This window comes from Musa acuminata, chromosome BXJ1-2 (assembly GCF_036884655.1).
Source record: "Musa acuminata AAA Group cultivar baxijiao chromosome BXJ1-2, Cavendish_Baxijiao_AAA, whole genome shotgun sequence".
Classification (NCBI taxonomy): Eukaryota; Viridiplantae; Streptophyta; class Magnoliopsida; order Zingiberales; family Musaceae; genus Musa; species Musa acuminata.
In genome coordinates, this window is record NC_088328.1 from 11,195,107 (window position 1) to 11,221,292 (window position 26,186).

General features: G+C 40.1%; 1 protein-coding gene across 1 annotated transcript in view; it reads left to right on the plus strand.

Moving 5' to 3' along the window:
* The window catches only part of LOC135594717 (probable polygalacturonase), a 47,334-nt gene extending 37,306 nt beyond the window's left edge, over positions 1-10,028 (plus strand). Inside the window, exons 8-13 of the mRNA XM_065085185.1 lie at positions 2,119-2,133; positions 6,866-6,900; positions 8,500-8,620; positions 8,890-9,064; positions 9,165-9,235; positions 9,325-10,028. Of these exons, the coding sequence (XP_064941257.1) occupies positions 2,119-2,133; positions 6,866-6,900; positions 8,500-8,620; positions 8,890-9,064; positions 9,165-9,235; positions 9,325-10,028 (1,121 nt within the window). The remainder of the gene's footprint in view (positions 1-2,118; positions 2,134-6,865; positions 6,901-8,499; positions 8,621-8,889; positions 9,065-9,164; positions 9,236-9,324) is intronic.
* The last annotated feature ends 16,158 nt before the right edge of the window (positions 10,029-26,186 follow it).

Below are 26,186 nucleotides of genomic sequence, written 5' to 3' on the forward strand. Positions count from 1 at the left end.
TGTGTTACCTAGGGAGATCGTGTATCCCTGTTTTCTTGCAGATCCTTAGGAGAGGGTGAAGGAGGTCAAGCGTCCTCCTCTCTTGCGGTGATCCACACAGTAGGGTTGCGACGACGCTCCTCAAAACTCCAGGCCTGCTCTGAGGTGGAGAAGGAGAGGAGAATAGGAAAGGCAAGCAAAGACTCTAGCCTATGAGGCTCTAAATCCCTCCTATTTATAGAGGTCCCCTGTCAAACCCTAATGGGTCCTCCCCTAGCGGGTATTGGATCTGCATCCAATAAGACAAGGGCTCCGTCGGATATCTCATATCCGAACCTCTACTCATCGCAATATCTACCATATGTGTGTGACCCTCTAGGCCCAATATCGAGCTGGTTGTGAGTCATACCCGTCAGAATTCCTTCTAACTCAGTGAATTATTATCTCTGTAATAATTCACTTGACTCATCGACTACGGACGTACTAGGCCACTACGCCGTAGTCCCCAGACGATACAGGGGAATCCAATCCATTTGACCTGTCTGTCCTTAGTTACCGTGTACCTATAGTCGCTCATCCATCTAATATCCCAGAGACCGTATATCGAGCATGGTGTTGTCAGACCTATACTGTTTCTACTCGAGTCTCGCTCTAATCGGATTCTCCCGGAGAACTCTTTCTCTCTCAACCCGAATGACCCTGACCAGGGATTTGTCTGAGCAAGAACACATGGGATATTCCTCTCATGACGCCGAGAGTGGATGATACTCTATCGACACTCAATAGCCCTCGTAAGGTCGACTACCACTCCCAATGACCAGCTGTACTAGATCTGGGACAACCAAACCTTTAAGTCTGGTATCAAAGAGTGGAGCACTCATACAGGACATCCTTGGTGTCTCAAGTCTAAGGACAAGATACACCACTAGGACTACGGAATCGCTGTCTGATAATAAGGCATCATCAACCATCCAGCATTCCGTAAGCGGATCAATTAGTGAACTCATTCTCCAATGAGCACCTGTACTGTATCCCTAGTGTCTCTAAACGAGTAGCTATGAGATCAGCTGCATCCATCATATGGACGGGTATACAGCACACCAGTCTATTCGGTTATCACGATGTCCCTCTCGAGTAACCTATGACCGGGATTATTTAGGATATGTGTTTAAAGGTGAATCGATCTCATTATCGTGATCTCATCACGATCCGATTCCCATTGCACAAATCCAAGGACATCACAATATATATATGCACATATGCAATAGTTATAAAGTGATATACGCCAAAATATAATAACAAAAAGATTCTGTATCAAGTCACACGTGCCATCACTCACGTGATTGGCTTGCTAGGCACCTATGACTAGCATCTTCTTCTTTAAATCTTCAAAGGTTTGATCCTCAAAGAAGACTACATCTCTACTTCTGAATACCTTCTGCTTTTCTGGATCCTAAAGCCTGTAACCAAAATGATCATGTGAGTAACCAAGAAAAATACATTCTTTAGACTTACCATCCAGCTTGGACCTCTCATTGTTTGGAATATGTGCAAATGCGCGACAACCAAATACTCTCAAATGCCTGTAGGAAACATCTTTCTCTGACCATACATGCTCTGCAACATCACCATCTAGGGCTGTACATGGTGATAAGTTAATCACATCAACCGTAGTCCTCAAAGCCTCATCCCAAAACCTTTTAGGTAGCTTGGCCTGTGAAAGCATACATTTAATTTTTTCCATGATGGTGCGGTTCATCCTCTTTGCAATTGCATTATGCTGAGGTGTACCAGGAACTGTCATCTCATGTTGGATCCCATGTGACCTGCAATAGTCATTAAACAATCCTGTATACTCACCACCATTTTTATCTGATCTTATGCATTTCAATTTCCTTTCTGTCTCCCTTTCAACCCTGGCATGAAACTCTTTGAAGACATTAATAACTTGATCTTTGGTCTTCAAAGCATAGGCCCAAACTTTCCTGAAAAAATCATCTATAAAAGTGACAAAATAAAGTGTACCACTTATACCAAGAACATCAACAGATCTACCAAGAGTTTTTGTCCTCAAAGGACCACATACATCTGTATAAATATGGTCTAAGGCATGTATTTTTCTAGACAAAGCAACACTAGCAAATGAAACTCTATGTTGTTTACCAGCCAAACAATCAATACAAGGGTTCAGATGTATACCTCTGAGGTCTGGCAATACCTCTCTCTTGGAAAGAGCTTGCAGCCCCTTCTCACTCATGTGTCCCAATCGCCTATGCCACAACTCCATACTGAAGTCTTTCTCTGTAGCATTTAACTGCTCACCAGAAGCTTTAGCCTGCAACCTGTATAAAGTATGACATTTCTTTCCACTAGCTATAACAAGAGAACCTTTACTGAGCTTCCATTGCCGTCTGTGAAATCTGCTTTCATAGTCTTCATCATCTAGTCTTCCAACTGAAATTAAATTCAGCCTCAAGTCAATCACATGCCTCACATCCTTAAGCACCAACTTGCAGCCAAGGTTGGTCTTTAAATGGATATCACCCATGCCAATGATGTCTGTTGTGCCATAGTTGCCCATCTTGACAACACCAAAGTTTCCAGACCTGTAAGTAGCAAAAAACTCCCTCTGTGGTGTAGCATGATAAGAAGCACCTGTGTCAATCACCCACTCAAGATCCTGACACACACAAGAAAAAATATCATCAGAAGGAGACAAAATCAAATAATCACCACCCTGCACTATAGCTACAGTATTATCCTTTGACTTTGTAGACTCCACTTCTTTTCCCTTTTTCTTGTTCTTCTTAGGTTGCTTACATTGGTTCTTGTAATGTCCTTTCTCACCACAGTTATAGCAAACAATATCTTTTCTTGATCTTGACTTGCTCCTATCCATACGTGAACTACTTCTAGACTTTGACCTTCCTCTGTTCTCTGAGATAAGTGCTTGTGAATCATTCTGAGATGTTGCTGAACTCTTTCTTCTCAACTCCTCATTCAACAAACTGCTTGTTACTTGACTCATAGTGACAATACCATCTGGCGCAGAATTACTAAGGGAAACCACCAGTGTCTCCCAACTTTCTGGTAATGAACTGAGAAGTAACAATGCCTGCAACTCATTATCAAGAGACATTTTCATAGAGGATAACTGGTTAGTAATACTCTGCATTTCATTCAAATGCTCAGCAATAGAAGCACCCTCTCTATATTTTAGGTTCACAAGTTTTCTGATAAAAAAAGCTTTGTTGCCAGCTGTTTTTCTTTCATAGAGACTTTCCAATTTTTTCCAAAGAGAATATGCAGAAATTTCAGTAGAAACATGGTGAAAGACACTATCATCAAGCCACTGTCTAATAAACCTAATTGTTTTTCGATCTAACCTCTTCCACTCATCATCTGTCATAGTTGTAGGTTTTGCACTATCCCCCTGCAAAGGTCCATACAAATCTTTGCAATATAAGAGATCTTCCATTCTTGGTTTCCATATCATCCAATTATTTCCATTCAAACTAATCATGCGAGAAATATTTCTGACCTCCATGTTCAAATACAAAAATTAAATCACCAAAACCCCGCTCTGATACCAGTTGATGGGGATAAAAAGAGGAATAACCTTTGTATATGAACAAATACTAGAAGACCAAAATACGCAGCGGAATTAAATATAAGCACAATCAAATAGAACACCAAGATATACGTGGAAAACCCCTTCAATGTGAAGGGTAAAAACCACGGGGCAAACTAGAGATAATCCACTATGAGAATAATGAATATACAAATCTCAATCTCTTGCCCTAAACCCTAGCAACAACCACAAGAGAATAACTGGGATACAAGGATCACGTCACTGGCCACAATATCTAAAACCTCCCCAAGTAATCACAACAAGAGTCTACTATAGATTTGATCTAACCTGAGATGAGAACACTGCTAGATGATTGAGAATAGTCTCTCTGTGTTGTCCTTGTCTTCTTCCCTTTCTTTCTCTTCCTTTTCTGCCTTGTTCTCCTTCTTCTCTTTGGAATCCCGTGGCTGTGAAGATCTGCCTTGTTGCTGCCTTTTTATAGCCTTTTTCTGCTTCTAAAACGTAGCCACCACACCCCCCTAATCTTAATTAGGGTTAGTTAAGAGGGGGTGTGGGCTGTGGGCTACCCTAGCCCACATGGGCTGAATATTGGCTATCAGCCCAACATCTACGACATACTCTTGCGACATGGCCCTCCTTCTAGCACCAAAATATTACTGAACAAGTATACCGTGCCTGATGAGTCAGCACGGTTTGGTCCACGGGTCAATGTCGGGAGCCTTCGGTCGAGTGAGCTGGATGACGAGGTGGCTGTGGCCACGGGAAGGGATGCTTGTTGGCATTGGTAAAGCTCCGGCCGATTGACAGCTCGTCCTTGCACATTGAATGGTGACCCCTGGGTTGAGATGCTCGCGGCTTGCGAGTGGTCATTCGCTTGCAAAAATGGCACTCGTTGGGTGATCCTCGACTTTGGCCCCTACGATGAGCAAGTCAGTAGTGGGTGGATTGTTTTCTATTTTTCTTCCCTCCTCTCCCCTCTTGCCGGATGCTGGCTAGGGGCTTTATACTATTGTACGAGGGTTAATAGCACGTCGGTTCGGCGTGGCCGCTGACTCTCGAGGGATGGGACGACACTTATGACCGAGCTCTCGGGATGGGACATGTGGAACAGCTTCTTGGTACGGTTATGACTTGACATGTGGCTTCAGTTGTGATGTATCTTGGGCCCAAAATACATCGTATCAAATAATACTATATTAAGAGCTAAAATGGCTAAAGAGATAGGGCATAATTATTATGAAGAACCCGCATGGCCCAATGATATTTTATATTTTTTTCAGTAGTAATTCTAGGTACTATTGCATGTAATGTAGGCATGGTAATTGTGGAACCATCATTAGTAATGTAGGCTTTGAAAATATTACCCAACTGGTACTTCGTTCCCGTATTATAAATACTCCGTACAATGCCCAATAAGTTATTAGGTGTTTTTTTTTAATGGTTTCAATACCAATGAGATTATTGACAGCACTTTTTTTTAAGAATATTAATAAATTTTAAAATCTATTTCATCATCCAATAGCTACAATAGTCTTTTTGATTAGCAGCTCTTTGGTTAGGTATTGGGGCAACATTATCTATTGATAAATCGCTAACTTTAAGTATTTTTTAACTTAATTCAACTATGAAATACCTGGAATAAGTATATAAGAATAGTGACTTCAAAGTTACAATTCTTAGATACATTAATTTGATTATGATTATTTCATGAAAATACATATTGTGCCAAAAAGATTAAAAATAAAATTTCTTCTTTCTTTACAAAATTTTTCTTTCTATTTTTATTAGAAAAAGAAGATGAAATAATTGTAATGGATTTAAAATGAAAACTTATTCTTAGGTAAATCAATTCTGAAATGCTTTTGTAGAGTGTCCAAAATCTCTTTTACATCTTCTATGTGAACATATTCAGTTCTCATAGGATCTTCTTGACTCTTATTTAAAGGGTCCAATAATATGTGTATATTGGATCTTTTGAGACAATTATTGGTCTTAGAATGTAATTCTGATTGGTCAATAAAAATACATGTCAATATAATTTTTTTTAGGTTAGTTAATCTATCTTGGAAGGTAAAAATGGGTAGAGTAAACCTATTATTATTTTATTTGAAAATAATGTCCTCTTCCTCTACATGTAGGAAATGAATAAAATAAATCAATTAAATCACGAGAAGTGCTTCCATAGAAATTAAACTTCCATTCATCTACATCTCTTGTTTTTTATTCCCATTCCCATAAGAATGAATACTATGATTCGCATTTCGAATAGGCATAGATATATCATCTTTAAGATAACTTCCATTTTGAGAGTTATTCATGATCTCACCTAATGTATAATCTAATATATAAATCAATTGATTCCGTCAGGTTAGTTATATATTGTGTTGTGTCAACTATATCCACATAAGGTGGTGAGATGATATCTAGAGCAGTTATGTATTTAGGGCCCTTTATGCAAATGGATGCATCTCTAACTCTATATATATTACTTCTCAATACAATTTCTTTCAAATTTAGTAAAATTTGATGTATCGATTCTTCAATTCTTATTATCGTAGAATATTCATGCAACACTTTCTCAGAGTTTGCACATGGGATACATGTTCCTTCTAATTCTCAAGTAAAGCCCTTTGCATTGCAATAGCTATGGTATTGGCTTGACCTTTCATAAGCGAGGATAGATCGAAAAGACTATTATAAAAATATTTATATCTACTCTTGATTCAATATACCTCTACTTTAGTGTTCTAGTGGATCCTGCTACTTCCTCTCAAATCATACTATACTAATACTATTATTTAATTATATCATTGAATCATTTATTTCTCTTGAAATCATTTGTTACATCAAGTACAAAACTTAATTATATACCACTTCTACGAATGGCTAGTAATATGACTAGCAATTACCACTAATCATTATATCATCACATTATAGTTCATGCCTTAATGTGATAAACTATATTGTCATGATATAAGAAGTACTGCAGGGGCAAATAATGTTAGTCAAGAAAGCCAGGTAAGAATCATGACGTAGGCAAGAAAGAAAAATAAATTTAAACTAAAACATAAAAATGAACCATGTTATAACTTCTTAACGAAAGTGATATTACCACAAAGAAAGAAGAAAAAAATGCCTATCAAGGAGCACGAACTTGGTAGATCCAATCTTATCATAAGCTAAGTAAAAGGATCAACATGCAAGGTATTCTCGCCGATAAAATATATCCTATATAAAACATTATAGAAGTCCAACAAAAAATGAAAGTGTTAAAAGGGTGCAATCTGATGAAAGACCTATGGAAAGATGCTATATTATACAAGGCTATGGTATCAGATGATGTGAGCACCAATGAAATTTTTTTTTTTTCACATTTAGATAAGAATTTAAATCGATAATATACATGAATAATTTATGCATCATAAATCAGAAAATAAAATATCTAAGGTATTTAATCTTAAGAACTTAGGTTCTGATATCAATTGTAAACATAAAATCTGTAATATGTTATATGTAATATGAAAAAAATTTAATTCAGAATTAAAATTAAATAATAATATATCGGATCTACAATGCATATCGTTTGATGTCATCTGGAAAGAACTTTATAAAATCTATAGGGACACCATCTTCCGATCTAAAACCCACTATATATCAATCTAAAAAGATTCTCTTTTTCTCTCTTTATATTTTTTTTTCATATGACGACTTAGATTCGGAAGTTCAATAAAACAAAATAAGTATTAAAAATGTATAATCTTGCAATTTACCCTAGTTGGATGTGATACTAGTTACAAGGCTACTGTATCAGTTAATGTAAGAACCAATTAAAAAAGAAATTCCCATGATATGGTTCAACGTATTGTTAGAGTAACAATAATTTTATAAAAAAAATATACCAAAGGGTCAAGCCAAAACATTATAATGATAACAAATAGGGCTGAAAATATTATAATGATAATAAATAGGTCTGGTGTCATGATTAAGAAAGTAGCAACCATTGTACAAGCCTATAAGGGCCAACTTGAAACAAATTAATCTTAATACGATGATAATCAATCCATTTAAGTTTATTAGAGCAGAGAGACATATTAATTCCAGATAGCTTTTGTCAAGTCCAAATGGTTAAGACTTTACGATTTTATTATTGTGGTAACAAAAGACTTATGTGTTGCTCAATAATATGTCAACTAAAATATATCATTGGAGTAGGACAAATCACATTTTAAAGGAGAGACCAGACCAGACTATCTCAACAAACATGTTATTTTCAACCAAGGAGAATATAACTATCTAAAGTTATGCATACTCTAGTTTGCAGTATAAATAATCTATAATTAGCTCGAATCAACATACTGAAATTAACTAATTACATAACATAATTTATAATTAGCCTTCCTCTCTCTCTCTCTCTCTCTCCCCAAGGAGAATTCACAAGGCGAGTGTATACTATTCTAACGTTTCCTTCATCTCATCTCCAAGGAGAATTCACAAGTCTAATCCGATGTGCATAGTCACCGCTTTGGACTATGAGGGAAAAGAAGTGAACTAAGCCACTACAAATCTAAATTTGTCTTGATAATATTAATTTCTGAAATATTTGCAATTTGTATGGTAGATTTTTGACTATTTAGTATCTCTACTTTGATCTCTCAAAATAAGAAAACAGTAATATTTGTTTTGTTTTATTATTATTATTATTATTATTATTATTATTATTATTATTATTATTATTTCTCTTGTATGTCATATCCTTGTATGTGAACATCAATAATCTTGGATTAGAATCCACATAAAAAATTTCCTTTCAAATTTCAAGATCTAGAAGATTACGCTCCAAAATTAATAAGTTTTAATTGAGAATGGCATTCTTTTGTTCAATCTGCATCAACTAAGACAATTCATATCATGGTGATATGCTTGTGCAGGATATCAACGAGTGGTCGATCATTGACCCTTTGCCCTCCTACGGTAGAGGAAGAGATGCGTCTGGGGGTAGATACAGTAATCTCATCATGGGATATAACCTAACCGATGTGGTCATAACAGGTAGTATATACGTTGCATATTTTCAGTACTTCTATCACATTACTTCTAAATTAATAAAGCCTGCGTCGTGTTGTCATTCCATGATCCCCTAAAATTTAGATAAAAAAATTATTTTTAGTCAAAAACTATAACATTTAATTATGTTTTGGCGTGCTTTGATTGACAAGAAGACACATATAACTATATCATCATCTAACTTGTTTGCATCATAGATGGGGAACAGAATATAATTTGATTGTGATGCTAACAAGTTTTATTGTTATTTTTAGGGAATAATGGAACTATCGATGGACAAGGTGAAACCTGGTGGAAAATGTTCCGTAACAAAGAACTCAATTACACTCGTGGATACCTCATTGAATTGATGTACTGCAAACAAGTGCTGATTTCCAACATTACATTGGTTAACTCTCCATCGTGGAATGTCCATCCAGTGTACAGCAGGTTTATATTAATAATCTACTTTCAGAACACTTGAAGGCTTCTTTTGCTTTCCATTCTATTGTTAAAATCTGATGTTAACGTGAATGAATGCACTGTGCAGCCACGTAATCGTCTCAGGCATCACAATTCTTGCACCGGTCAACTCTCCCAACACTGATGGGATCGATCCAGGTGGATATCTAACCTACATTTACTTGGGTTGTAGATTCTATGTTGCTGTTTCGATTGATTCTTTTTGGTGGTTTCTCTCTTCTTCGCAGACTCATCCTCCAATGTCCGCATTGAGGACTGCTACATAGTCTCAGGCGATGACTGCATCGCCATTAAAAGCGGTTGGGATGAGTACGGGATTGCATTCAACATGTCAAGCAAACACATAGTGATCAGACGGCTCACCTGCATCTCCCCCACGAGCGCTGTCATCGCCCTGGGAAGCGAGATGTCGGGAGGAATCCAAGATGTCCGGGCCGAAGACATCACGGCCATCCACTCCGAATCCGGCGTCAGGATCAAGACGACCATCGGAAGGGGAGCTTACGTGAAGGACATATTCGTGAGAAGAATGAATCTGCACACGATGAAGTGGGTCTTCTGGATGACGGGCACCTACGGGCAGCACCCGGACGACAAATTTGATCCGAAAGCCATTCCGGTGGTGCAGAATATCAGTTACAGCAACGTGGTGGCCGAGAACGTGACCATGGCCGCGAAGCTGGAGGGGATTCCCGGCGCGCCCTTCACCGGAATATGCATCTACAATGTGACGGCGGAGGTGGTGAAGTCGAAGAAGCCGATTTGGAACTGCACCGACGTGGAGGGCGTATCGAGTCACGTGACGCCCACTCCCTGTGCGCAGATTCCGGAATATCCAGATCGTATAACGCATTGCCCCTTCCCTGAAGATGATCTACCTGTGAATGGTGTTGGGCTAGAGGAGTGTGCTTATCACAGAGCCAAGCCATGAGTTGAGATGCTTTCTACAACTCATGGTTTAATGGCATAACCTATGATGTCCTGAAGCTTGGCAGATTAAAATGTTTGCCTTGAACAAAGGCAGATGTAATTGATCATATATCATACTTGGGAGGAACGATATCCAATAATATTTCATTGCTATAAATATGGATTATTGAAAAAATAAGACATGTTATTTATTTGAATACTTTTCTTCAACTTCCAAGTGTTATATTCTTTATTTGATACCAATAGTTGAAATGAATTTTTCAAAGAGATTGATTTTATCCCTAACATTTGAATTCATAACCAAAAGTATCTTCACTTTCAAATACCACGTAAGCACCCTATAGTGTAGAGGACAGGTCGATTTATTTGAGGAGAACTTTTTCTATGATCATATCTGAATCATGTTATGCATGAACAGGCTTCGTTAGATCCTATAGAATAAAATAAGCGAGGTGGGATGATTCAATATTCTATTTATTCCACTTCCTTATTTACAGTATGGAAACATATTCATTTCCTCTTCATCGATCCAAATCTATAACACTATCATAGTGAAATAAGAGATCTAAGGAAGAACATAGGTTGGACTTTATTAGTAACAAGTAAATATTTTGTCCGTAAAAAAAAAAAAGATATTAGGGGGATAAACATCAATAAAAAAATATGAGGTAATCCAAAAAAACACTTGATTATGATCAAATTTATAAGCTGACTTGGATATCGAGCATTTACCTATAAGAACTAAATTAGTTACAATAAATAGTTGCAACCCTAGAAAATAGAATTTAGTAAATCTTTTCTTATATATGTATGATATGTGCAGATATGTATGAAAAGTAGATTTTATATGGATCTATTTTTGCCATTCATTTCATTCTTGCTCGAGCCGAATGATAAAAAATTATCATATTTGGTACCTTCATGGGGTGGATCCATAAGAATTCACCTATCCCAATAACAAAAAAACTTGACTAGAACGATACTATATTAAGAGGCAGTTCGCAGGGTGGCCATGGAAGGCCTAGGTCGCACGTTGGTGAGGAAGTTCTGCTCGAACTCCCTGGTGAGCTGGTCAAAGGACAAGATCGAAGATTGGCGCATTCGGCTGATCTATGCTCGTACCGGTCCCCTCAGGGTGGTCGGAAATGCCCGGCACATCAATGTATTGGAGGTGCCATAGAGGGCCATTTGAGCCCGAAATGCGAAGACATGCTCTGTGGGATCGTAACCGCCGTCATATGTCTCCAATACCGACAGCCTGAAGTTGAGGGGTACCGACTTGTCTTGTACTTCTTGTGTGAAATGGGACCTGCCTGAGCTGCCTTCGCTAGGCTCGCTCGGTGATTTTTGGAACTCGTACTAGAACTCGTCGAAGCGTTGGTTGACCCGGGACAACTGGGCCCTGAGCGAGTCGTCCACCAAGTCAAACAATACGATGTCAAGCTTGAAGTGGGGTAGTGTGACTTAGTAGGGTGCGGGTATGCTCTGCTCGGGCGAACCTCTCGGGTCCGTCGCTTGCTCTCGGGCTTCTCCCATTCCGACTTGCTACCCACTCAGCCTATATCGGGTCGAGTCAGTTGGGGGAGCCGCTAGCTACACGATCTGAGGAATGAGCGAAGCGAGTGTCTACATCATGCCCACCATGGCTTGCACTTGTTTGGTCAGGCTGAGGAATGCCTCGGGTGTCAAGGTCGAGGGTCCCATGGGTGTTGAATCTCGGATTTTGATGATGAAGTCAATTGTCATTTGTTGTCTAATGTATGTGTTGAGATAAGTGTGTAGGATTAACTACGATGAAAGTAAGACATGCAGCAGGAGTTGCGCCGGAGTCATGACAATGATCACGTTGGGAGTTCGAGAGCTCGACGGAAGTTCGGACAGTCGTCGGAGGTTCTGCGGGAACAAATCCGAGAAGTCCAGAAGCTTGCCAAAGGAGCTCGTCGGAACTTGCCAAGTGGATCATCGCAGTCCAGGAGTTTGCCGGAAGTCCGCAGGAGCATCACCGAGGGTTCATCGGATGATCGACGGAAATTCGCCGGAAACTCGCCGGAAGAAGCGAGTGACGCACCGAAGCAAGCTGCAGAATATGTCTTAGGAAATAATCGTAGTTAGCACTTTGATTAAGTTAGAAATGGGAGGTGATCCCATTAGCTTAATCCTGGGGCAATTGGGCCCCTGAAGAACTCAAATTGGGTCGAATGGTTCAACCCATTCGGACCAAGGTTGCTGTGGGAGGTGCAACCGCCCAGGCAGGGAGGTAGCACCGCCCAGGCTATGTCTCCCAGCGAGACTGGGCGGTGCAACCGCCCCAGCCAAGAGGTGCAACCGCCCAGGGCTCAGTCTCCGAGCGAGACTGGGCGGTGCAACCTCCTCTGTCAGGAGGTAGTAGTGCCAGAGCTCAAGTTTCGAGCTCTTCCAGGCGGTGCAACCTCTCCAGTCAGGCGGTGCAACCGCTTGAGCTCGGTCTTCAAGCTCTAGCAGAGAGGTGCAACCGCCCCTGACAGAGGTAGCACCGCCCAGAGGCTCAGTCTTCGAGCTCTGCCAGGCGGTGCAACTGCCCCAGTCAGGAGGTGCAACCGCCTGATCCCGGAATTCCGGGATTTGATCGTTCTGAGCTCCAAATTTGAACTGGGTTGGGGCCTATAAATACCCCACCCATTCAGCACTGAAAAGAAAAAGACCTACACCGAATTCTTGATCTTTTCTGTGATTCTAAGAGCTCAAATTTGTGTAAAGTCCAAAAGTTCTCCTCTTTCTGTTCTTCAAGACTTGAGTTGTAAAGAGAGGAGAGAAAGGTTCTGTAAGGGTTGTCTCCTGAGCCCGTCAAAAGGAGTGAAACTGTAAAAGGGCAGTTGGCCTTCGCCTATTGAAGGAAGGCCTCTAGTTGACGTCGGTGACCTCGTCGGTGGAGGAAGCCAAAAGTGGAGTAGGTCAAGACTGACCGAACCACTCTAAATCTCTGGTTTGCTTTTATTTTGAGCACTTTATCATTACTGCAAACCTCCTACATAGCTACTGCTCTCTGCGCTTTTACGAACAAGTTTCTAAGTTCTGATCTTTCCGAATCTGCATTCAGACGTAAATCGGTGTTTTCGTATGATATTTACATTGCAGTTTACATTTACGTTTTGATTCTATTTATAACTGCAAACTGTCTTCTGCGCTTTTACGAACGAGTTTCTTTGCAGTTTACGTTTACGTTTTGATTCCATTTATAACTGCAAACTGCCTTCTGCGCTTTTACGAACAAGTATCTATCTTTCCGAATCTGAGCTTAGACGTAAACTGTGTTTAGACGCAAACTGCGCTTAGACGCAATCAGCGCTTAGACGCAAACTGCGCTTAGACGCAAACTACGCTTAGACGCAATCTGAACTTAGACGCAAACTGCGCTTAGATGCAATCTGAGCTTAGACGCAATCTGCATTTAGACGCAAACTGCATTTAGACGCAAACTGCGCTTAGACGCAAACTGTGTTTAGACGTAAACTGCACTTAATCATAAGTAATCTTAGAATCGGCTTTTGCATCAAAATAGTTTTTATCGAACGAACGCAGCTTTCGCTTTTAATCGCTGAAAGATTTCCGCTGCACTAATTCACCCCCCCCCTCTTAGTGCTCTCGATCCTAACAATTGGTATCAGAGCCTGGTTAACTCTCAAATGGATTAAAACCCAAGAGAGATGGCTTACGCCGGAAACCAAGAGGGCCATTCCATTACACGTCCACCCATGTTTAATGGGACGGACTACACCTATTGGAAGACCCGAATGAGGATCTTTCTTATTTCTATGGATGTTGAACTCTGGAATCTTGTCGAGAATGGTTTTTCAAAGTCTTCTCTTCCAATGATCGATTGGAACGATTCGGAGAAGAAGGCTTTCGCTCTTAATGCAAAGGCTATGAATGCCTTATTTTGCGCACTTGATAAAAACGAGTTTAATCGTGTTTCGATTTGTGAAACTGCATTTGATATTTGGCACACACTCGAAGTGACTCATGAAGGCACAAGTAGAGTGAAAGAGTCAAAAATCAATCTTTTGTTACACTCTTTCGAACTTTTTCGGATGAAACCGAGTGAGACTATTGGCGACATGTTTACCCGTTTCACGGATGTTGTCAACGGTCTAAAAGGACTCGGAAATAGTTTTTCGGATTTTGAGCTCGTAAATAAGATTCTAAGATCCCTTCCTAAGAGTTGGGATCCTAAAGTCACTGCTATTCAAGAGGAAAAAGATCTAAACAACTTCCCTCTTGAAGAACTAATTGGGTCATTAATGACCTACGAGATGACTTGTAAAGCTCATGAAGAGCAAGAAGACATCCTTCCAAAGAACAGGAAGGATATGACACTTAAAACTTTGGAAGATCACTTGAAAGAAAACTCAAGTGATGAGGACTGTGATGATGACTTGGCACTTCTAACAAGAAAATTTAAAAAATTCATTAAAAGAAACAAGTTTAAGAATGACACTAAAAGTAAACTTGAACCCAAGAAAGACCAAGAAATGCCCGGCACATCAATGCATCAGAGGTGCCATTGTGGGCCATCTGAGCCCGAAATGCGGAGACATGCTCCGCGGCATCGGAGCCGCCGTCATATGTCTCCAATGCCGACAGCCTAAAGTTGAGGGGTACCGACTTGTCTTATACTTCTTGTGTGAAATGGGACCTGCCTGAGCTGCCTTCGCTAGACTCACTCGGTGATTTTTGGAACTCGTGCTAGAACTCGTCCAGGCGTTGGTTGACCCGGGACAACTGGGCCCTGAGCGAGTCGTCCACCAAGTCAAACGATACGGTGTCAGGCTTGAAGTGGGGTAGTGTGACTTAGTAGGGTGCGGGTATGCTCTGCTCGGGCGAACCTCTCGGGTCCGTCGCTTGCTCTCGGGCTTCTCCCATTCCGACTTGCTACCCACTCAGCCTATATCGGGTCGAGTCAGTTGGGGGAGCCGCTAGCTACACGATCTGAGGAATGAGCGAAGAGTCAGTTGGGGAAGCAGGGTGCAGGTATGCTCTGCTCGGGCGAACCTCTCGAGTTCGTCTCTTGCTCTAGGGCTTCCCCCATCCCAACTTGCTACCCACTCGGCCTCTGTCGGGTCGAGTCAGTTGGGGGAGCTGCTAGCCACACGATTTGAGGAATGAGCGGAGCGAGCATCTGCATCATGCCCACCATAGCTTGTACTTGAATGGTTAGTCTAATAAGATGTGTATATTGGATATTTTGAGACAATTATTGGTCTTAGAATGTAATTCTGATTGGTTAATAAAAATACATGTCAATATAATTTTTTTTTTAATTAGTTAATCTATCTTGGAAGGTAAAAATGGGTAGAGTAAACGTATTTTTATTTTATTTGAAATTAATGTCCTCTTCCTCTGCATGTAGGAAATGAATAAAATAAATCAATTAAATCACGAGAAGTGCTTCCATAGAAGTTAAACTTCTATTCATCTACATCTTCTGTTTCTTTTTCCCATTCCTCCTTCCTATTGCAAGCTTTCTAATCTTTTCTATAGCAAGTGTTCCAATCCTTTCTATTGCAAGTGTTCCGATCCTTCCTATTGCAAGCTTTCTAATCTTTCCTACTGCAAGTGTCCTAACCTTTCCTTATTGCAATTTTATCTCTACATTTGCTTTGAATATGAGAAACTTTGAATTGTTCTAGCCTTGCATTTGATATATCTCCTGTTTAGACGTAACGATTTGAATCTATGAAACTTTCGAGATTCTGACCTTTCTACCTTGTTATGGTTATAACTTTATCCACTAACCTCGAATTTGGACAAAACCTATTTAAACTGAATATAGACTCATAAACCTTTCTTTCAACAGCTTATTTTAAGAATTCGGAGTAAGTTTGCCTGTCCAAACCTCTATTTCAAATAAGCCTACGAATTCTACAAAACAGGGATCGTAATTTCTAACCTTTTAATACTGAACTACCTATATGTCCCTGTTGGAAACTTTGATTTATTCCAAACTTATTTCATTTTAAACTAGACGCGTAGATCTTTCATTTGATACTTAGATTGAAAGATTTAGAGTCCAAATGCCTGCCCAATTTTCTATTGAAACTAACCCTGTGAATTCTATAAAATTGAGATTTGTTCTTTGATCTTGGGTTACTAAATTTATTGTAACTCTTTGTTGAAAACTTCGATTCATACGAAAATTATTTTATTTGAAATAAGATTGAAATATCTTTCACAATAGCTTTCTGGAGTATATTGTAGCACGATTTATAGTTTGAATCATTTATTCAATATGCCTCTCGAATTCTGCTAGAAATCGAGCTTTGGTCGATTTCACATATTCTAGTTTCATTCATTTGGAAATTGATTTCATTTAGATTTCTTGTCCAATTGAGCTTTATATTACTACTTTGAATTCTTGTATGCTCTTGTCCTTCAAATTAGTTACACTCTTGAAAACTATTGTGTAACGTTTATGCTATATCGTATTAACTCATATAGGCACATGTATATCCCATTGTTCCGCATTTGCTTTCGATATGTGCCTATTCGAGTTTCATTCCTTTGGACATTGAATTCTATCTAACCTTTTTATTTGAATTGAGTTATATGTGATTACTTGGAATCCTTGAATGATCTTGCTTTCATTTCCTTTCAAATCTGAAAACATGTGTAAATTTATGCTTGCATCGTTTTGACTTGTAAAGTCGTATGTACGTTTTATTATTCCATGTGTGCTTCCGATATGTGCTATTTAATGTTCATACTATCCTTTTGTATTTTGGTGTTTATGGGATATTGTGAACATTTGCCAAAAATTGTAAAGAAAGTTATGCATAGAGCCTGCGATGCTTTACCGGCCCCCTCTAACTTCACCTAGACGTGGGTGGATGGAGCTCCTAGACGTGAGAGACTTCTGTCTGGTGGTCATTCAGAAATTGATGAATCATATTCTGTCTGTGGTCCCACTAAACTTTCTGTATGTTTGATATGATATTCAGAGCTTTGGTTATGTATTTATGTATGCGCTTTAGACAAGAAAGATATGAATGTAATGTCAAATACGGCGTTTCAGCTTCTGTTTCGTATTCGTTCTTTGATATGTTCTGAAATGGTTCATATGCCATTGATATATTCTGAAATATTTCCTACTCTATTGATATGTTCCGAAATAATCCCTATGCCTCTGAAATGTTCCTACGTCATTGATATGCTTTGAAATATTCCATATGCTATTGATATGTTCCGAAATATTCCATTTGTCATTGATATGCTCCGAAACATTTCATACGCCGTTGATAAGCTCCGAAATATTTCATTCGTTATTAATATGCTCCGATGATTCAATATTATATTTATTCCACTTCCTTATTTACAGTAGGGAAACATATTCATTTCCTCTTCATCTATCCAAATCTATAACACTATCAGAGTGAAATAAGAGATCTAAGGAAGAACATAGGTTGGACTTTATTAGTAATAAGTAAATATTTTGTACGTAAAAAAATCAAGATATTAGGGGGATAAACACCAATAAAAAAAATGAGACAAGCCAAGAAAACACTTGATTATGATCAAATTTATAAGCTGACTTGGATATCGAGCATTTCCCTATGAGAACTAAATTAGTTGCAACCCTGGAAAATAGAATTTAGTAAATCTTTTCTTACATAGAGTCATTATATATAATATGTGGAGATATGTATGAAAAGTAAATTTTATACGGATCTATTTTTACCATTCATTTCATTCTTGCTCGAGTCGAATGATGAAAAATTATTATATTTGGTTCCTTCAGGGGGTGGATCCATAAGAATTCACCTATCCCAATTACAAAAAAACTTGACTAGAACGATACTATATTATGAGGAAGTTCGCAGGGTGGCAATGGAAGGCCTAGGTCGCACGCTGGTGAGGAAGTTCTGCTCGAACTCCCGGTGAGCTAGTTAAAGGACAAGACCGAAGATTGGCGCAGTCGGCTGAACTACGCTCGTACCGGTCCCCTCAGGGTGGTCGGAAATGCCCGGCACATCAATGCATCAGAGGTGCCATTGTGGGCCATCTGAGCCTGAAATGCGGAGACATGCTCCGCGGCATCGGAGCCGCCGTCATATCTCCAATGCCGCAGCCTAAAGTTGAGGGGTACCGACTTGTCCTGTACTTCCTGTGTGAAAGGGGACCTGCCTGAACCGCCTTCGCTAGACATGCTCAGTGATTTTTGGAACTCGCGCTAGAACTCGTCCAGTCGTTGGTTGACCCGGAACAGTTGGGCCTTGAGCTTGTCATCCACCAAGTCAAACGATACAGTGTCAGGTTCAAAGTGGGGTAGTGTGACTTAGCAGGGTGCGGGTATGCTCTGCTCGGGCGAACCTCTCGGGTCTGTCGCTTGCTCTCGGGCTTCCCCCATCTTGACTTGCTACCCACTCGGCCTTTATCGGGTTGAGTCAGTTCGGGGAGACACTAGCCACACGATCTGAGGAATGGTCAGGCTTGCACTTGTTTGGTCAGGCTGACGAATGCCTCGGGTGTCACGGCCGAGGGTCCCATGATTAGTCCAATAAGATGTGTATGTTGGATCTTTTGAGATAATTATTGGTCTTATAATGTAATTCTGATCGGTCAATAAAAATACATGTCAATATAATTTTTTTTTTAGATTAGTTAATCTATCTTGGAAGGTAAAAATGGGTAGAGTAAACCTATTTTTATTTTATTTGAAATTAATGTCCTCTTCCTTTACATGTAGGAAATTAATAAAATAAATTAATTAAATCACGAGAAGTGCTTCCATAGAAGTTAAACTTCCATTCAACTACATCTCTTGTTTCTTATTCCCATTCCTTCTTCCTATTGCAAGCTTTCTAATATTTTCTAGTGCAAGTGTTCCGATCCTTTCTATTGTAAGTGTTCCGATCCTTAATATTGCAAGCTTTCTAATCTTTCCTATTACAAGTGTCCTAACCTTTCCTTACTGTAATTTTATCTCAACATTTGCTTTGAATTTGAGGAACTTTGAATTGTTCTAGCCTTGCATTTGATATATCTCCTATTTAGACATAACGATTTGAATCTATTAAACTTCCGAGATTCTGACCTTTCTACCTTGTTATGGTTATAACTGTATGCACTGACCTCTGATTGGGACAAATCTTATTTAATCTGAATATAGACTCATAAACCTTTTTTTCGATAGCTTATTTTAAGAATTCGAAATAAGTTTGTCTGTCCAAACTTCTATTTCAAATAAGCCTACGAATTCTGTAAAACAAGGATCATAATTTCTAACCTTTTGATACTGAACTACATATAAGTCCCTGTTGGAAACTTTGATTTATTCCAAACTTATTTCATTTTAAAATAGACATGTAGATCTTTCATTTGATGATTGAAAGATTTAGAGTCCAAATGCCTGCCCAATTTTCTATTGAAACTAACCCTATGAATTCTATAAAATTAAGATTTGTTCTTTGATCTTGGGTTACTAAATCTATTGTAACTCTTTGTTGAAAACTTCTATTCATACAAAAATTATTTTTTTTGAAATAAGATTGAAATATCTTTCACAATAGCTTTCTTGAGTAGATTGGAGCACGATTGATAGTTTGAATCATTTGTTCAATGTGACTCTCGAATTCTGCTAGAAATCGAGCTTTGGTCGATTTCATATATTCTGGTTTCATTCCTTTGGAAATTAATTTCATTTAGCTTTCTTGTCCAATTGAGCTTTATATTACTGCTTTTAATTCTTGTATACTCTTGTCCTTCAAATTATTTACATTCTTCAAAACTATTGTGTAACATTTATGCTATATCATATTAACTCATATAGGCACATATATATCACATTGTTCCGTATTTGTTTTCGATATGTGCCTATTCCAGTTTCATTCCTTTGGACATTGAATTCTATCTAACCTTCTTATTTGAATTGAGTTATATGTGATTGCTTGGAATCCTTCAATGCTCTTGCTTTCATTTCCTTTCAAATCTGAATACATTTGTGAAAGATTATGCTTGCATCATATTGACTCGTAAAGGCGCATGTACATTTTATTGTTCCACGTGTACTTCCGATATGTGCTATTTATTGTTCATACTATCCTTTTGTACTTTGGTGTTTATGGGATACTAAGAACCTTTGCTAGAAATGGTAAAGAGAGTTATGCATAGAGCCTGCGATGCTTTACCGGCCCCTTCTAACTTCACCTAGACGTGGGTGGATGGAGATCCCAAACGTGGGAGACTTATGTCAGGTGGTCATTCAGAAATGGATGAATCACATTCTGTCTGTGGTCCCACTACATTTTCTCTATGTTTGATATGATATCTTTTCTCTATGTTTGATATGATATCCAGAGCTTTGGTTATGTATTTATGTATGCGCTTTGGATAAGAAAGATATGAATGTAACGTCAAATACGACGTTTTAGCTTCTGCTTCGTATTCGTTCTTTGATATGCTCTGAAATGGTTCATATGCCGTTGATATATTCTGAAATATTTCCTACGCTATTGATATGTTCTGAAATGCTCCCTATGCCTCTGAAATAATCCTACGCCATTGATATGCTTTGAAATATTCCATATGCCATTGATATGTTCCGAAATATTCCATTTGTCATTGATATGCTCTGAAACATTTCATACGCCGTTGATAAGCTCCGAAATATTTCATTCGTTATTGATATGCTCTGATGATTCAATATTATATTTATTCCACTTCCTTATTTACAGTATGGAAACATATTAATTTCCTCTTCATCTATCCAAATCTATAACACTATCAGAGTGAAATAAGAGATCTAAGGAAGAACATAGGTTGGACTTTATTAGTAAAAAGTAAATATTTTGTACGTAAAAAAATCAAGATATTAGGGGGATAAACACCAATAAAAAAATATGAGACAATCCAAGAAAACACTTGATTATGATCAAATTTATAAGCTGACTTGGATATCGAGCATTTCCCTATAAGAACTAAATTATTTGCAACCCTGGAAAATAGAATTTAGTAAATCTTTTCTTACATAGAGTCATTATATATGATATGTGGAGATATGTATGAAAAGTAGATTTTATACGGATCTATTTTTACCATTCATTTCATTCTTGCTCGAGTCGAATGATGAAAAATTATCATATTTGGTTCCTTCAGGGGGTGGATCCATAAGAATTCACCTATCCCAATGACAAAAAAACTTGACTAGAATGATACTATATTAAGTGGAAGTTCGCAGGGTGGCCATGGAAGGCTTAGGTCGCACGCTGGTGAGGAAGTTTTGTTCGAACTCCCTGGTGAGCTGGTCAAAGAACAAGACTGAGGATTGGTGAAGTCGGCTAAACCATGTTCGTACCGGTCCCCTTAGGGTGGTGGTCAGAAATGCCCGTCATATCAATGCATCGAAGGTGCCATATGTTGAATCTCGGATTTTGATGATGAAGTCAATTGTCATTTGTTATCTAATCTATATGTTGAGATAAGTGTGCAGGATTAACTACGATGAAAGTAAGATATGCAGTAGTAGTTGCGCCGGAGTCAAGACAATGATCACGTTGGGAGTTCGAGAGTTCGACGGAAGTTCGGACAGTCGTTGTAGGTTCTGCGGGAACAAATCCGAGAAGTCCATGAGCTTGCCAAAGAAGCTCGTCGGAACTCGCCAAGTGGATCGTCGCAAGTTCAGGAGTTTGCCGGAAGTCCGCAGGAGCATCACCGAGGGTTCATCGGATGATCGACGGAAGTTCGCCGTAAGCTCGCTGGAAGAAGCGATTGACGCACCGTAGCAAGTTGCCGTAAATGTCTTAGGAAATATCGTAGTTAGCACAATGATTAAGTTGGAAATGGGAGGTGATCCCATTAACTTAATCTTGGGGCAATTGGGCCCCTGAAAAACCCAAATTGGGCCGAATGGATCAACCCATTCGGACCCTGATTTCTGCTAGGCGGTTGAACCGCCCGAGCCAGGAGGTGGCACTGCTTGGGCTAAGTCTCTGAGCAAGACTGGGTGGTGCAACCACCCCAGCCAGGAGGTGGCACCGCCTGGGCTCAGTCTCCGAGCGAGACTGGGCGGTGCAACCTCCCCTAACAGGAGGTGGCACCGCCTTAGCTCGGTCTTCGAGCTCTGGCAGGAGGTGTAATCGCCTCAGTCAGGCGGTGGCACCGCCTGAGCTCGGTCTTCGAGCTCTACAGGAGGTGCAACCGCCCCTGACAGGAGGTGGCACCGCCCAAAGGCTCAGTCTTCGAGCTCTGCTAGGCTGTGCAACCGCTCCAGTCAGGAGGTGCAACCGCCAGATCCCGGAATTCCGAGAATTGACAGTTTTGAGCTCCAAATTCAAACTGGGTTGGGGCCTATAAATACCCCACCCATTCAGCACTGAAAGGCAACAAAACATACACCGAAATCCTGATCCTGTTTTGTGATTTTTAGAGCTCAAAATTGTTATAAAGGCCAAAAGTTCTTCTCCCTCTTTTCTTCCAAGTTCTGAGCTTTAAAGAGAGGAGAGAAAATTCTATAAGGGTTGTCTCCTAAGCCCGTCAAAAGGAGTGAAACTGTAAAAGGGTGGTTGGCCTTGGCCTATTGAAGGAAGGCCTCTAGTTGACGTCGGTGACCTCGTCGGTGGAGGAAGCCAAAAGTGGAGTCGGTCAAGATTGACTGAACCACTCTAAATCTCGGTTTGCATTTACTTTGAGCATATTATCTTTACTGCAAACCTCCTCTAAAACTTACTGCTTTTTGCACATATATGATCGGGTTTCAAGCTTTGCACTTTCCAAATCGGCGTTTAGACGTAAATCAGTTTTATCGTACGATCATCATATTTCTGTTTGCGTTTATGTTTTGATTTCTATCATAACTGCAAACTACCTTTATATCCTTGCTTAAACTGCATCTCGCTTAATTAAGTGATTGACGAATCAGCATTTAGACGTAAATCAGTTTTTTCGTACGAATATCATATTTCAGTTTGCGCCTACTATCTGATTAGAATCATAACTGCAAACTACATTTATATCTTTGCTGCATCTCGCTTAAACAAAAGTTAAAGTGATTTACGAATTGGCTTTCTTACCAAAATTACTTTTAACGAACGAACGCAGTTTTTATTTTTCGTAGAAGGTTTTCCGCTGCACTAATTCACCCCCCACCCCCACCCCCCTCTTAGTGCTCTTGATCCTAACACCATAGAGGGCCATCTGAGCTCGAAATGCGAAGACATGCTCTACGGGATCGGAGTCGCTATCATACGTCGGAAATGCCGGCAGCCTAAAGTTAAGGGGTACCGACTTGTCCTGTACTTCATGTGGCTAAATGTGCCACAAACTGGGAGAGCAACTCACCTTCGCACTGAGATAACACGAGCAGGGTGGCCATGGAAGGCCTAGGTCGCACGCTAGTGAGGAAGTTCTGCTCGAACTCCCTGGTGAGCTGGTCAAAGGACAAGACTGAGGATTGGCGTAGTCAGCTGAACCATGCTCGTACCGATCCCCTCAGGTTGGTCAGAAATGCCCAGCATATCAATGCATCGGAGGTGCCATAGAGGGCCATCTGAGCTCGAAATGCGAAGACATGCTCTACGGGATCGGAGCCGACATCATTCGTCTCAAATGCCGGCAGCCTAAAGTTGAGGGGTACCGACTTGTCCTGTACTTCCAGTGTGAAAGGGGAGCTGCCTGAGCTGCCTTCGCTAGACTCGCTCGGTGATTTTTGGAACTCGCACTAGAACTCGTCCAGGCATTGGTTGACCCGGGACAGTTGGGCCCTGAGCGAGTCGTCCGCCAAGTCAAACGATACGGTGTAAAGCTCGAAGTGGGGTAGTGTGACTTAGCAGGGTGCGAGTATGCTCTGCTCGGGCAGACCTCTCGGGTCCATCGCTTGCTCTGGGGCTTCCCCCATCTCGACTTGCTACCCACTCGGCCTTTGTCGGGTCGGGTCAGTTTGGGGAGCCGCTAGCCACACGATCTGAGGAATGAACGGAGCGAGCATCTGCATTATGCCCACCATGGCTTGCACTTGTTTGGTCAGGCTAAGGAATGCCTCGGGTGTCCCATCCGAGGGTCCCATGGTTAGTTCGAGGGGTGACAACCCCGGGTCATTGAAAAGGTGCTAGTATCGATCTGGCGTCGAGGCCGGGATTCCCCCATCTTCGAGGGTGGGGAGGGACTAATTTCCGGGCTCGACGGAGGGGAGACTAGTCGGTGGTTCTCCCTCGGGGAGAGCTTCTATGACATGCTTCTGCGACATGGCCCTCCTTCTAGCGCTAAAATATTAGTGAACAAGTATACCATGGCTGATGAGTTAGCACGGTTTGGTCCACGGGTCAATGTCGGGAGCCTTCTATCGAGTGAGCTGGATGTCGAGGTGGTCATGCCCTTGGGAAGGGGTGCTTGTTGGCATTGGTCGGGCTCCAGTCGATTGACGGCTCGTCCTTGCGCATTGGATGGCGACCCCTGGGTTAAGACGCTCGTGGCTCGCGAGTGGTCATTCGCCTGTAGAAATGGCCCTCGTCGGGTGATCCCTGACTTTGGCCCCTTCGATGAGCAAGTCAGTAGTGGGTGGATTGTTTTCTATTTTTCTTCCCTCCTCTCCCCTCTGGCCGGATGCTGGCCAGGGGCTTTATACTATTATACAAGGGTTAATAGCACGTCGGTTCGGCGTGGCCGCTGACTCTCGAGGGATGGGACGACACTTATGACCGAGCTCTCGGGATGGGACATGTGGAACAGCTTCTTGGTACGGTTCTGACTTGACGTGTGGCTTCAACTGTGACGTATCTTGGGCCCAAAATACGCCGTATCAAATAATACTATATTAAGAGCTAAAATGGCTAAAGAGATATGGCATAATTATTATGGAGAACCCGCATGGCCCAATGATATTTTATATTTTTTTCAGTAGTAATTCTAGGTACTATTGCATGTAATGTAGGCTTGGTAATTCTAGAACCATCATTAGTATTGTAGGCTTTGAAAATATTACCCAAACGGTACTTCGTTCCCGTATTATAAATACTCCATACAATGCCCAATATGTTATTAGGTGTTTTTTTTAATGGTTTCAATACCAATGAGATTATTGACAACACTTTTTTTTAAGAATATTAATAAATTTTAAAATCTATTTCATCATCCAATAGCTACAATAGTCTTTTTTATTAGCAGCTCTTGGTTAGGTATTGGGGCAACATTATCTATTGATAAATCGCTAACTTTAAGTATTTTTTAACTTAATTCAACTGTGAAATACCTGGATATAAGTATCTAAGAATAGTGACTTAAAAGTCGCTATTCTTATATACATTAATTTGATTATGATAATTTCATGAAAATACATATTGTGCCAAAAAGATTAAAAATAAAATTTCTTCTTTCTTTACAAATTTTTCTTTCTATTTTTATTAGAAAAAGAAGATGAAATAATTGTAATGGATTTAAAATGAAAATTTATTCTTAGGTAAATTAATTGTGAAATGCTTTTGTAGAGTGTCCAATATCTATTTTACATCTTCTATGTGAACATATTCAATTCTCATAGGATCTTCTTGTTAGGATCGGAGCGGCACTAAGGGGGGGTGAATTAGTGCAGTGGATTAAAACTTGTAAGTTCGAAAATGATTCCGTAAAATGCAAGGAGATTTCGCTTTGATTGTAACTTGAGTAAAGTAAGAAACCGAAAACGATTGCAGAAAGGTAAGTACTCACAGATTCAATGAACACGCCAATTTAAAGTGGTTCGGTCAAATGACTTACATCCACTTGCGAAGCCTTCTTCAATGAGGCTCCCAACTTTCACTAGCAAATCACTTTGAAGGGGAAGGACTAATACCCCTCTTATAACCTTTACAAGTGATTCACACTCTTACAATTTTTTTCAACATGAACAAAGGAGGTGAACACTCAAGCAATTTGAAAACAAGACTTGCTAAGACTTTGCTAAGGCTCTTATCTCAAACTATTGCTTTGCAAAAGTTGTTTTCTCTGCTAAGAATTGAGGGGTATTTATAGGCCCCAAGAGGATTCAAATTTGGGCTCCAAATTTTGACTTCTCTTGGGTTTCCGAGACTAGCGGTGCCACCGCCTATCAATGTCTATCAAACGGTGTACTAGCGGTGCCACCGCCTGATCTCGGGTGCTGGGTGGTGCCACCGCCTTACACTTCGGGCTTTGGGCGGTGCCACCGCCCATCCTTAAA